Source organism: Staurois parvus, unplaced genomic scaffold, assembly GCF_062004578.1.
Source record: "Staurois parvus isolate SC_StPar_1 unplaced genomic scaffold, SC_StPar_1.0 ptg000402l, whole genome shotgun sequence".
NCBI lineage: Eukaryota > Metazoa > Chordata > Amphibia > Anura > Ranidae > Staurois > Staurois parvus.
In genome coordinates this window covers 9,005,771-9,020,298 of record NW_028318198.1, presented here as the reverse complement: position 1 = coordinate 9,020,298, position 14,528 = coordinate 9,005,771, and the positions used below count along the sequence as shown (strand labels likewise).

The 14,528-nt window shown below is 41.6% G+C and overlaps 1 protein-coding gene across 8 annotated transcripts in view; it reads right to left on the bottom strand.

The window, feature by feature from the left end:
* Window positions 1-11,065: 11,065 nt before the first annotated feature.
* Window positions 11,066-14,528, bottom strand: part of NTNG1 (netrin G1) — a 379,145-nt gene continuing 375,682 nt past the window's right edge. For all 8 annotated transcript variants that reach the window (XM_089686609.1, XM_089686611.1, XM_089686610.1 and 5 more), the window contains one exon: window positions 11,066-12,495. In XM_089686609.1, coding sequence (XP_089542735.1) covers window positions 12,278-12,495 — 218 coding nt within the window. In that variant the 3' untranslated portion in view covers window positions 11,066-12,277. The remainder of the gene's footprint in view (window positions 12,496-14,528) is intronic.

Genomic DNA, 14,528 nt, shown 5'->3' with positions numbered 1-14,528 from the left:
CCCTCAGCCCCCCACCTGAGCCCAATCTCGATCCAAGGATGTGCACAAGAGCAGTGGCTCCTGCTGCTGTCAATCACAGCCAGTGAGGAGGGAGCAGGGCCGAGCTTCACTCTGTGAGTCTTAGGAGGAGGGAATGGTCTACCGTATCAAAAGCCGCAGAGAGGTCGAGTAGTAAGAGTATGGAGTAGCGGCCATTGGTTTTAGCTGTTAGTAGATCATTAGAGAGTTTTAGTAGGGCAGTTTCAGTGGAGTGTAGTTAGCGAAAGCCAGACTGTAAAGGGTCAAGAAGGTTGTTGTCAGTGAGGTAGGAGCTCAGGCAATTGTAGACTAAGCGTTCTAGGAGTTTAGAGGTAAATGGCAGCAGGGAGATGGGTCTTAAGTTGTTCAGGTTGGTGGGGTCCAGGGAGGGCTTTTTAAGTATAGGAGTAATGTGTGCATGCTTTAGAGGGGAGGGGGAAGGCACAGTTAGAGAGGGAGAGATTGAAGATGTGAGTGAGGGAGCATAGGATGGAAGAAGAGGGTGACCGTAGTAGTTGTGAGGGGACAGGATCCAGGGGGCGGGTAGTGAGACGGGCTTCTGAGAAAACCTTAGTGACCTCTTCGGTAGTAGCAAGGTCAAAAGAGGAAAGTGTTGAGGGAGGTTTAGTATAAGGTATGCTAAGTGGGATGGGTGTCTGTGCAGTGGCAATGCCCCTACGAATTGTGTCAATCTTGTTTTTGAAATGATTTGCAATCTCGTGAGCAGTGAGTGAGTTACTGGGTGGAGGTGGAGGTGGAGGTGGAGAAAGTAGAGAGTTAAAAGTGGAGAAGAGACGACGAGGACTGGATGACAAGGTATTAATAAGAGTGACAAAGTAGGCTTGTTTGGCAGCATGAAAGGAGGAAGTGTATGTTAAGAAAGCAGATTTATATCGGGTGAATGCTTGTTGAGATTTGGTTTTACGCCACAATCGCTCCAGCACACGGCTATGTCGTTTAAGATTTCTGGTGTCGTCAGTCTGCCAAGGTTGTAACGGTCGGGGCCTGATGCTTTGTGTTGTTAGAGGAGAAAGTGAGTCTAATGTGGATGAAAGCGAACTGTTGTAGACAGCAGTGGCCAGGTCAGGGCAGGACAGGGGAGAGATTCTGTCATAGTGTTGGTCAGTTGCAGAGTGGAAAGGAGCAGTTTTCAAGTTGTGAAGGTTTCTGCAGGTAATTGTTTGCTGCCTGGAGGGATAGGTGTTTGAAGACGAGTACACTGTGAAGGTGATGAGTTTGTGATCAGAGAGAGGAAAGGGGGTGTTTGTGAGGTTGTAGGGAGTGCAAAGATGGGAGCAAACAAGGTCTAATGTATTCCCATCAGAGTGAGTGGAGGACTGTATACATTGTGCTAATGCAAAAGATGAGGTTAAGTTGAAGAGTTGGGATGTAGCTGGGTTGTTGACATTAATAGGGATGTTAAAATCTCTGAGAATGATAGTGGGTAGTTCAGAGGAGAGAAAGTAGGGTAGCCAGGCGGAGAAATCATCAAGAAAGCGCAACACTGGTCCAGGAGGCCGATAGATCACTGTAATCCTCAGAGAAATGGGAGAAAACAGCCGGATGCAGTGAGTCTCGAAATCTAATTCATTTACTTTACCTTTTACAGTATTGCTCTGTGGCCAGCATTCTTCATATATCAAACATTGGGTATCTGTTGTTTTGAGTTGTAGTAATGACTGTGCCACAAAATGAAAGCACATTGGCCACTTTTGTAAACCTTAAGTCACTTCTCCACATCTTTCCTTGCCCATAAATGATTGAAATCATACCACTTTACCAGAATTGGTAATGATTAGACAGAGTAAATGTAACTTGCAGTTGACTAAACACGTACACAGCCGCAATGATGCAAAACAGGTTCAGAATTGCAAAGAGCATACATAAATTGCAGAATAATACAAAACCGATATTAAAGCTGTAAAAACATATACTTTTCACAGTGTTGTCTTTGTTGCTCGATCAGGGTAACATGTGACTGCATAGCATAGTCTTTATAAGATTCTATATCAACAGATAGTCTAGCTGGGAATCACTACGTCAGTAAAATGGTTCAGAGCACAAACAGCTATGTGTGAATATCCTCATAAACAGATTATTTCTTGGTGAAGTGCAGGGTAGCTCTAGTAACACAAGTAAACAGCTGGAGTGATCCAAGCTCCAAGAACCAGATATAACAATATATACAAGTATGATAAGAAATAACTCTGGTAGCGATTGGGGAAGGGCTTCCCACAGTAGTCCAGTGAAGCTGTATGCTATTAGGTTCTTTCCCAGCTGCCTGCATCCCTTTATTGATAAAGAAGGGTGGATTACCTGCCTGCAGATCCCTTGCCCAGCTACTTGTGCCTCATCAGGTGTAGCCTCTACAAGTTGAGGGAAGGAAGCTCAGGAACATTTCTTCTCTAGGCATGACCAGAAACTTTGGGAGTTTTTGGGAATATATAAAGGGGCATGTGCATGATTATTAAATGGGCACTCCTCTGCACTTCACCCTACTTGATTTTCGTGCCCCTGGTAAGTTTGCAGACAGTTCAAATTCTTCCTGCAAAAAATGTACAGGGAGTCTCCTGAAATAAGATCTCTGAGTGCACCTCAAGGGTGGAGACTCCGTTCCATCTTCTGGGACAAGAGGAGACACATCCCTGTCTTCAGGCACATCAGTGAATGGTGGTTCAGAGGCTTCCACAGCAGGAGCGTAGACTTTGAGCTGGGTGAATATTGGGCTGTGTAATATAATTCAGGATCCATGGCTTCTCCTGGGAGCCTTGGCGATAACAGTGGAAGAACAGGAAGCAACCGCCATTGAACTTCTAATGGTAGAATGTGGCTCACATACTTGGGCCCTACATACGCCCTTTTGCTGGTGTGTACCCTTATGTTGGACCAGTAAAATGATGCTTCCAACTCTACTTTATCAAAATAATGGACTTCAGAAGGGCATTGTTTCCACTTTCTAATCAAGGAAGTATGAGTGTGGTAAAGTTCTTCTGTGGGCACTGTGGCCCATATGTCTGTGAGTCCTTCTGAACATGTTCTATTGTCACAGCTACACTTTCATCTAGACAATCCATGCAACTTCTATGGAAAGCTCAAGGGTGGCTGTCAATGAGGTCCATGACATATCCAGGCTCATCTTCCTCTTAGGAAAGTATTGCTGGAGCACCAGTTCCACTATCGTGCCTCTCCCATCATCTTTATCTAATAAGGCCAGTCCTGTTTGTAGATGCCGAGCTTAACAGAATATATCATCAGTCAAATGATCAGACAGGGAGTAACTGCAACTTGAAATTTAGGAGCAGAAAATTTAGAGGCAAAAATAACTGGTTCTGGTGTGCAAAGAGCATTCTTATACTAAAGAATAATTCAAAATAGAGAATGAAAGCTGCACAAGCAACTCTTCATAGCAATATCTCTGTGACTCTAGATTCTAGCGTAGTCTCTATAAAAGTCTCTAGATGAGAATCACTAATTCAGTAAAACAGTTCAGAACACAAACCACTACTTGTGAATATCCTCATAAATAGCGTCCCTCTCAGTGCAGCGAAGTCCAGGGTAGCTTGCTATTAGGCTTGTGCCTGGCTGTCCCACACCAGTTTTGACAGTGGGGTCACTCACTTGGCTGCAGATCACTTGCTCAACTAGCTGCCTCATCACATATGGCATCTCTGAGCTGAGGGAAGGAAGCTGAGGAACTTCTCTTCCCTGGGTGTATTCAGAGACCCAGGGTGTTGCAGTAAAAATGGAGTAAAGGAGTCTGCTTCTGCGTCTGACCACGATGACTAAATGAGCACTCTGCTATAGTACCTCCCCGGGGCACACTTGTTGAGTGACTTGCAGAGCAACTCATTTCCCAATGCTGTTTAATTAGATCACATGCTACCAGCTAGAGCCCAGGTTGAACCTTTTGAGTTAAAAACCAAAGCAACCAGATTATCAGAAGCAAATTTGGAAGATTATTTTATAACCGAAGGCTTTTTAATGTTTGAAGGATATTGTTACTGTGATGCCTTGACTTCCATTTTAATGTTTTAGATGAGACCATTGGCTGTTAGTGATACTACACAGCACTTACCTTAGCATAATATAAATATATATTAAGGTTGGCATGTCACTGGTATGGCATAATGAAAGCTTTGACTGTACTAACTTTTCAAAACATTAATGACTATTTTTTTTTTCAAGAAATTTGACATTTTTGTATTGCACTTTGCATACCACAGTTTCTCAGAACCTACTGGATTTTTATACATACATAAAGCATTTTTATATTTTAAGATAAACTTCAGCAAATGTAAGAACATCATTTTTAGTAATATGTATATTCGCTGATATGCTAGTTATTTCAAAACTGCACTATGCATTATTGCCCATAATCATTTTTTAAAAATTACATTTACATCATTCTCTGCATACCAATTGATGTCTTACTGACAGTGTCAGTGACACCAGTAGCTGCAGAAATGCAAGAAGGTGCTTATTGATAAATATCATATCTGAGACAGCAGATGAGATGTTGTATCAATCATCTCTGTCTTGCCTCTTCTTTCCCATTTTAGAAGCAAGTTAAGGCTTTCCCCACACACAGCCTAATGTTATTATTCATCTGCACTCCTACACATAGAATAATAAATGACCTTCATATGTATTCTCAACTACAATTTTTTTTTCTTTTTTTATTAAGGGTTAAAATCCCAGCAGGACTTTTATCTTCATGCGTCCTGCTTTGTTTTCATTAAAAAGAAGAAAAAATACTGAATGAAAATTCAGGGGCTAATTTCAACAGTGATTCATAATAGTAATTGGTATTTGAGATTTTATGTGATTCCCATATTTTAGTTTTCATTGTTTTCTGACCCTTTTTACCTTCACAAGGTGGGGTGGTGGGAAGAAGTCTTTATCAGTTGGATTAATATTAGATTGCAGAACAGTCCTATATCTGGGAGCATGTTTTGACCTTGCCAGTGATCTCCTGCTTAGTCCTTCTTATGAAAATATTTCATAATTTGATTGCAAATGCTTTCGTGGAAGATAAGCTGGGGTTTGTGACAGTGTTTTCCATCTTCTTGGATGGGCTTGTTTTGGGGAAGGAAGTCTTAGGCAAAAAATATTTTCTTGGTAGGGCATTAGTATATTGTGCCACAATGATTTTGTATTTCTTTAATTTATAGTCTATAAATTATATACTTTAAAGTAGTCGTAAAGCCTGAAGGTTTTTAACCTTTGTGCATTCTATACATGAAGGTAAAAAAACTTTCAGTGTGCAGCTCCCTCCTCCCAGCCCCCTTAACACTTACCAAAGCCTGATCTTGATCCAGTGATGTGCACACGAGCATTGGTTCTCTGCCTCCTCATTGGCTCCCTCTGCTGTCAGTCACAGCCTGTGAGGATGGAGCAGGGGCGGGACTAAGCCTCACTCTGTGTGTCAATGGACACACAGAGTGGTGTTCGGGAGCGTGCACGCACAAGTGCTTCCATAGCAAGCCACTTGCTATGGGAGCACTCAGAATGGGGGCAGGGGGACAGGAGTACCAGTGGGGGACCCAAGAAGATAAGGATCTGGGCTGCTCTGTGCAAAACCATTGCACAGAGCAGGTGAGTATAGCATGTTTGTTTTTCTTTTTTAAATAAAAGCGGAGCCTTTAATATCACTTTAAATACTGGGATAACATTGTATTCCCCTATAAGTTAAAGTGTTACTAAACCCAGGACCCTGCATTCACTATATCTGGCCTCCCACAGTACAGGCAACATGGAAGTGCAATTATTTTAGTAAATATAAACTGCTAAATACCCTTTCTCATCAGCAGTTAGAGCAGTCTTGTGACTTCAGCTGAGCACTGTTTAAAGCTTGTAGGAGGAGTTTTCTTTCTGCTCTAGGTAGGACACAACCATCTTGTAAGTGCAGTTGAAATCGTAAAAATAGCCATGCAGTCAGATAAACTTTGAAGCAACGTCTTTCATTTGTCTTGCCTCTGTTTTCTTGTTGCAGCAGCTGTGGGAGCTTAAATGTAAATGTGCATTCCCAGCATAGCAGCAGCAACAGAGCACTTTGTAGTATCACAGACCTGGTTGGTCACACCCCCTCCCCCGTTCCCCATAAACAAACCCATGTAGGGAAGATCCTGTTGAGGATTGTGGCTGTTACTCAGCTCTGTCAGGATAGAGCACTGCAATGTGAGGGCTGGGAAAAGAAAATTAGGTATATTAAGGCATTTACTAGCAAAAATCAGTCATAAATCATAACATGCATGTAAAAGATAAGGGATAAAAAGTGTGAGACTTCATCTGGGCTTTAGCTTATGCTGCATTTTTATAAGGGGAATTCTAATGGTTTTGAATAATTTTTTACAGTATATACAGTACATATACAGGTTTTACATTTTAAATTGATGGTTTGTATCTTTTTTTTTACTATTTAAAGCTAAGGCTCCATTCACATCCGCCGAGTCCCTAACGACCTATGAGTAGTCAGCTGTCAGCGGGGTTCCCCACTGGCAGCTGAATGTAAAAAAAAAAAAGCGGCAATTAAAAAATAATACCAAAAATTACATGGGGTCCTCTCCCTCCATCTATACCAAGCCCTGTGGGTCTGGTTAGGATTTTGAGATGACCCCCACGCAAAAATTAAAAAAAAAAATGGCATGGGGTCCCCCCCAAAATCCATACTACACCCTTATCTGAGCATGCAGCCTAGCAAGTCAGGAAAGGGGGGAAGAGCAAGCGCCCCCCCAAACCATACCAGGCCACCTGGCCTCAATGTGGGGAGGTGCTTTGGAGCAGGGGGCTGCCCCCCAAAGCACATTTTCCCCATGTTGATGGGGACAAGGGCCTCTTCCCCACAATCCTGGTCTATGGTTGTGGGGGTCTGCGTGTGGGGGGCTTATTGGAATCTGGAAGCCCCCTTTAGCAAAGGGGCCCCCATATCCCACCCTCCCATGTGAATGAGTACGGGGTACATGGTACCGCTACCCATTCACAAAAAAAACCTGTAGTGTGAAAAAGGACAGTCTTTGACAAGTCCTTTATTAAAAGAAGAAAAAAAAAAAGAATGTCCCCTGAAGTAGATCCAACGTCAATCATGATGCCCACCACCCGAAAAAAGAAAATAAAGGCTCCACTTCCGACACTGGCTCCCGGCCGTCTGACTGCTCTGCTGGCTTTACAGTTCTTAAATATGTAAAAGGAGGGGCCATCACGTATGTGACCCCACCCCTGTGTGACATCATTGTCCCAGCATGACCCAGTCAATGATGTTACACAGGGCGGTGGTCACGCGGGTGATGTCACCAGGTGGTCCCGCCCCTTACATATTTAAGAACTGTCAAGCCAGCGGAAGAGCCAGACGGCCGGGAGCCAGCTTTGGGAGCAGAGCTTTTTTTTGTTTTTCTTTTTTCTGGTGGCGGCGGACAACGGACATTCTTTTATTTTTCTTCTTTTAATAAAGGACTTGTAAAAAGTTTTCTCCTGTATTTTTTCACACTACAGGTTTTTTTTTGTGAATGGGTAGTGGTGTCATGTACCCCATACTCATTCACATAGGGGGGACTGGGATCTGGGGGCTAAGATTCCGATAAGCCCCCCACCCACAGACCCCCACAACCACAGCTCAGGGTTGTGGGGAAGAGGCCCATGTCTCCATCAACATGGGGACAATATGCTTTGGGGGGGAGGGGGGAGCACCCCGCATGTTGAGGGCATATGACCTGGTATGGTTCAGGGGGGGTTGCTCACTCGTTCCCCCCCAAAGCATGGTATGGATTTTGGGGGGACCCCACGTCAATTTTTTTTTGGCATGGAGGTTCCCCTCAAAATGCATACCAGACCCAAGGGCTTGGTATGGATGGAAGGGGGGACCCCATGCTGTTTTTTTAAAATTATTTTTATTATTGCCGGCTGTCGGCTGACAGCTGAAACATTAACGCATGGTTTTCACTACTAAAATAACGCATGTCGTAATATAATAAATCATGCGGTATTTTAGTAGAGTTTTTTAGTGCATTTAAAGCATACTCGAATGCGGTAAGACCGCTTAGTAAATTGTGCCCAATATCAGCTATTGCATCATTTGTTGCTAGGTAAACTTGCAAATCTGCCCAATTTGAGCTACAAAAGCAGCTCCAAAACTTTTGTTGAGCTTCAGGCCTTCTGCTTCAGGCGACTTGGAGTGGAGATGTGAACCATCTCCATAGAGTAATATTGACTTTTTCCCTCTGAGCGTTTTGGAGCGTCGAGCTCCATACTACAAAATGCTCAGGTGTGAATGCAGCCGCAGCCTAAGAAACAGGAATTTGTATTGAATACTTACTGTACACTGGTCCAGGTTGGCACAATGTAAGTATGCATTACTCATACCCGATGGACCACTGGAGAGGCTGGAAATCACTGTAGTGATAATGATAGCCACAATCTTCTGAGTTCTGCTCAGGTTCTATGCGAGCGGCTGCCCCACTGAAAACTGACCGTAGCAGGCAATCTTTCAGCACTTCCATCATTCATAGAATGTCTTGTATTTTTTCATGAATACAAGGCATTATCTTACTAGGTGAGGGGGAGAGAAGAGGCAGTGGTGTCAAGATCTCCAACTTGATCAATCACCAAACCTATAGTCATTGAAAAAATACAAGCCGAGTGCCAAGTGAACAACCTCCTGTGGTAAGTGTGCAGTGGGGCAACCACTTTTATAGAACCTGAGCAGGTCCTGGAAGATCACAGCTATTATTGTGGTAGGGCCAACTACTACAGTGATTTCCAGCTTCCTCAGTGGTCCATCAGGTATTAGTATGGTATACTTACATTCTGCCAAGTGGGCCAACTTAGGTATAAAATAAAAATTGTACTTCCTGATTTAGCACTATAAGTTAGCTAAATAAATAGCACAGCAGAATTTGCCTCCCTTTTGGCTCACTTTGTCTGAATAAAGCCTTGGGTACAGACATTCAATAAGGGATGATCCACTTCTCTAACTAAATCGTGTTTGTAAATGCCAATTGTGCCACTGAGCTCTGTAAAGAGCATGCTTTTCACAACAAAGGAGACAAAGCAAAATGTGAAAAAGAGCAAAGTGCTTTCAGGTCACTTTATTTGTAGTGCACACAATGCTTTTTAATAAGAAAGCACAGCATCACCTTTTCACTTAGCTTTAATTTTAACCGCTTCCCATCCGCCCTATAGCAGAAGTACTGCTACAGGGCAGCGCGGGTGCATAAAATCACATATATATACTTGATTTTGCACTTCCGGGTAGAGGACGCATGCGAGGCACCCGTGCGTGCCCTGCCCGCGCCGCCTTTCACGGCCGCGGCTGTCAATTACTGGGTCCCGGACGATGATTACTCGCTGATGCCCAGTGATTGCCGAGCATCTCCAATGGGGGGAAAACAGTTAGTAAACAAAAAAGTTCTCTCCCCTGTCAGGTCCTGCACACTGCTTTGCATGGATGTTTATTCATCCTACACTTTCCTATACAAATATGGGTTATGACATGTAATGTGTCAACTTTTTGAATAATGATGTGATGTTCCTTTCTCTTGCATATTGACAATATTGATATTGCATAGTGGGGTAGATTTACTAAAGCTGGTACACTCAGAATCTGGAACAGCTGTGTATGGAAGCCGATCAGCTTCTAAGTTGTTCAGTGAAGCTTGGACAATAAAACCTAGAAGCTGAGTGGTTTCTGTGCAGAGCTGCGTAGATTTTGCACTCTCCAGTTTTAGTAAATAGCCCCCTTTATTTCTTGATATATGTCTGTGCATTTAATATTAACCAGTACTGCCCCACAGGGAGTGAGCATTTCAATGGTTGCAATTACCAGGGGGAGGGTATCTACTGTATAATATACATTGCATTGAATGTGAGAGGATTTCTAATTTATAAGATAGAATCCAGGTGGGACAACAGGGGACAGGTACACAGGGTGCACTGTTTTAATATTCTGACCTATTTTTGCTTTTTTATTATATGCTGCCAAGTGTAAACAATTTTGTAAAAAAGTTTCTATTTTCTTATACAGTGGAGGAAAGTGACAGTTATAGCATCAAACAGATGTACTATGCCACTTTCAGACCGCATTGGTATCTGCAGGCTGAAGGCCTATTTTGTCAATGAAGCCTCCAACCTGCATATGATCACTATGTTTTAGCTGACATAATGGGGCCATGATCAGGAACTACCCTGACTGGTTTCCAATGGGGATTTGGCCATGTACAAAGTGATGGCTGATCTCTCTTTCTCAAATGGAGGCATTCTTGGCATTTGCACTAGGGAATGTTAGCACTGGGACTATAGGCAGGAAGATGTTACTATAAAAACATTTAAGTACACAAAATACAATTTAAAAATAAAGTTAGAAACTTTCAATGTATACTATCGGAGTAAATGTATGGTACTCATATTTAAGATTTTACTTTCAGAGCTGACTTGAGAGCAAGAAGGGAACATCTTCCAACTGAGGCAAATATTCTGGTGACAGCTAAGATGGGAATTCCATTATTTTTGGGAGATTCCCCCTCAATTCCTTTTTCACCTACAAGGCAGGAAGTGAATGTAAATCTTTTGAGCACACAGACAGCAAAACTTAACTTGACAGGAATTTTAACTCTTCCTTGCTCTATAAACAAAAAAGCAAATTTTGGCTATGCATACTTTTTATATTGGGGTTGCTTAAAAGTCTTCCAAAATGTAAATGTAAGAGTGATTAAGATACAAATTCCACATCAACTAATACAGAGACACATGCACTGAATTGTTGGATGGAGACATACCAGAAGTTAGCTTTTGTTAACCTTTGCATACTAAATGAGCCATAGAGGTAAAACTTAGAAACATAGCTATGAGTAGTCACCTTGTCATAAGTTCACATTTATATGGATAATGTTCTTCTTTGTTTTGATTTCTCCCTTTTTAAAAATGTGTCTTAATCTTGTTTGTTGTCCTTTGTTATCTTGCAGAAACTTCCATGGTATCACTTAACATACAACATTTCTTTTTAATTGATTTCAATGTATTTTAGCTTTGAAAATAAATAAACTGCATTTTTCCAAAATCATTTTAGTTATGTTTTATTCCTTTGAAATCTTCCAGTGTTTTAAAACAACAAGAAAACATTTAGAATTTCCTTTGGTGGAACATTATTACACATTTTGTATATGTAAACTTGTGGCTTTCCGTAACACCAGCACACGCTCCCTATGGAAGATTTTCTGAGTAATTCACCCGTTTACAGCTTAAGGGGACCTGGGAACGTTGAGCCCCTCTAGCCATGAAAAGGTTAAAATAATTAAAGCAATAAAATTAAAATGATATATAATATATAAGGAAAAAAATAATAAAAAAAAATATTTCTGATATTTGATGAACTTCACTTAATAGATTGTCTGTTAAACACGGATTTGCAATAATACAAAAAATCTACATTTTACATTATTTCAAGAAAAATAACTTCATTTGAATATAAAAGGATAAATACATTTTATTTTTGCTTAATCTCTAGCCTTTTCTCATATTGGATATCATACGCCTTTTTTTTCTTTTTTTTTTTTTTTATCAGCATGGCGTACCTTTGATATACAAGCTTTGAAGTATTCTCTTAAAAGAGATGGGGCCAAGGAAGGGAGTTATGTGCACCACTAACATTGGACAAATAAAATCTTTCGACCAACGAGGGTATACGGAGCGACGTTCACAAAAGCACAGGTGTAAGGGCATCAGGGGACCAATATGGTCGCTTTCCTTTACCCACAATGCACTGGCAGCAAAGAATGATGCTATTTGGTTGGTCCACACACTGGGCAGAGAGGTACAATAACCGTGTGGAAGTGGCAAACGAGTACTTGTTGTCCTCTTCATTTGGAACATGTCATGGGCAATTGAACAATGCAGCTCATCCTGCCATGGTAGCAGTTCTTTTTAGGCAGCTGTCTTGCTAGGGCATTCCACGTAGGTCATAGCTACATACACCTGGAATTACCATGGAAGCAGTTCTGTTTCTGGTGAACATGTTGTGAAGGCCTTTTTCCCTATTATAGGCCTTTACAGCTGGTTCTGTTACCATGGCAGCAGTATTCCCCCAGGCAGCCATCTTGTGAGCCAGAATCATAACAGTCATGGATCTCTCATTCACATATTGGTACATATGGCTTAGTACAGTCAGGCCCTCTCTATTGTAATATAGTTTATTTATTCCGTTACATTTTTTTAATGTCATCCAGACTCAGATCATCCTTCATTACAACCTACAGTACATAGATCACGTTCTTTAGAAAGTGCACAGCCGAGTTACAATTATCATGGTGATTAGATAAAGGTTATGGGAGATAGATTCTTGTCCAGATTTAGAAGAGCAGCTTCCAGTATCCTCACATTTCTGTTTCTCACATAGAATGCCCGTATAGCCAGAAGGACATAGGCACCTCATGTTATTGTGGCACACCCCACCATTTTGACAACGGAGCAACTCATTGTCACAGATGTTTGCTGTTGAGACAAAACAAAACATAATTAATATAACTGCTCGGGTACAATCACATTATCAGTGTTTTCAATTAAAATGGAACTCCAGGCAAACAGATAAACACGATTGAAATACATGTATGGGAGTTGGTTTACCTGCATGTGAATTGAAGTTCTGTCCATCTAATACTGACATTTTCACATCCCTGACAAACAGCATAGTCGAACTGGTGGCATATCTTCACATTACTACAGTTAAAGTGGACCTTTCCCCCCTTTCACTAAAATCCCAGCAGCATACAGCTCTGAATGCTGATATGAATGTTTCTCATTTTTATTGGTTAACCAAACATTATTTGCTTTTGCTTACATTTACTGTTTTCCACTTCATGGTTTCTTTAAGGCACTGGTGCTGTCACCCTGGCCTTACAGCTGCATCCTGGGAACTTTCTGTCACATGTCCCAGGAGGCAGGCCCAGTGTTCCAGCCTGAATTCCAGAACATAAAGAGATATTGATTCCTCTGCCCTTAGTAAAAATGGCTACCATGAGAATAATGGGAAGGAAAGGTGCCTTTATTGTATATTGTATGATAAGGGGTAGTTTCTCTTTAAGCAAAACAGCCTGGTAGCCTCCCTACCCCCAATGATAAAAAAAAAACATTCAAGAGGAGCTGGGACTTTGATGTAAGTTCATACAAAGTATTGAGAAGACAAAATATTTGGAGAACTCACTGGCCTAGGTTAGGCTGGGCCAGTGACCTGTACTCCGACAGGTCATCAGAAGAAAAACACACACTAAATGAAGGCGCACTAGACCAAAGAATGAAAGACCAAATGTATTTATTAGTTTGTACTAACAAAATACACAGCAAACACAGAATGCTTCAGTTAAAACAAGGACCTGGAATGGACTCAAAATAGAGCTTTCCTGTGTGAATCCATGTATAGGGAAGCTAATTTCTGGATCCAGGAGAGTTACTGGCCAGCGATATCTGCATGACCAATGAAGAAAAGAACAAACAAAAAATGTCCTAGATTACCCCAAACTAAATGTTTTGACTATATGTACCGGTATATCCTTTAAACATAGGAAACTCATCATTTTTTGATTGCTCATACAGATACTGTTAGCCAGTTATTCTCTTGATCCAGTAATCAGCTTCCCTACATGGATTTGCACAGGAAAGTTCTATATTAAGTCCATTCCAGGTTCCTATTTTAACTGAAGCCTTGATAAAGGGGGAGTTCTTTCTGACCACAAAATGCATCAGCTTTTTTTTAGCATAAATTAATATTTTAATTTGGACTCTTTTATCCTTTGGTCCTTCCATTAGTGCATGTTTTTTGTTCTAGTGACCTCCCTACCCCCAGCCAGGACAGAAAGAGTGCAACAGTAGACTGACAAGCTCATCAAACTGCTCTGTTTTCCTGTCAGTATGTCCCTTGTCAGTAAAGGTACATGTAGCAGTGTCTGATTGGCTGCCCCAACGCTCTCTGTCAGTCTGAGCACTGCTGTATAGGGGATTACAAGAGACTGACATCAAGAAAGTCTAGGTACCTTTACTAGTTCCATTTAAAAAATACTATAATTTTCTTTTAAAGTTAAATGTAACTTTCTTTTTTTTATGCATGTCTACTTTAGTTAGGCTCCATTCACGTGCGGTGATTAGCTGGTGGTCCCGGGCAGGGTTGTCTTTTACCGGCACATAAATGCACCGGTTTTGAGTACAACCCTGTGCTGGCATTCCATTGTTGCCTACTGGAACAACAGCTGCACAGACACAGCCACTGTGTCCAAATATGACACGCAAGTGAATGTGGGTGTGAGTTCCCGAATGCGTGTGAGTTCAAAGATACTCACCTGCACTCACCTGCATAGGACATGCATTGAATCGCCAAGTGTCAATGAGACCTTAATGTCTGGCGCTCAGCTTTTAATTCTAGCTCAGAGAATTCCAATTTGCCTCAAACTAGTCATCACTTTTTGTGCTTATAATGAGATCGACTTAAATGTTAAGCTTTTGATTAACCATAAAGTTGGTCAGATACAGTCCTA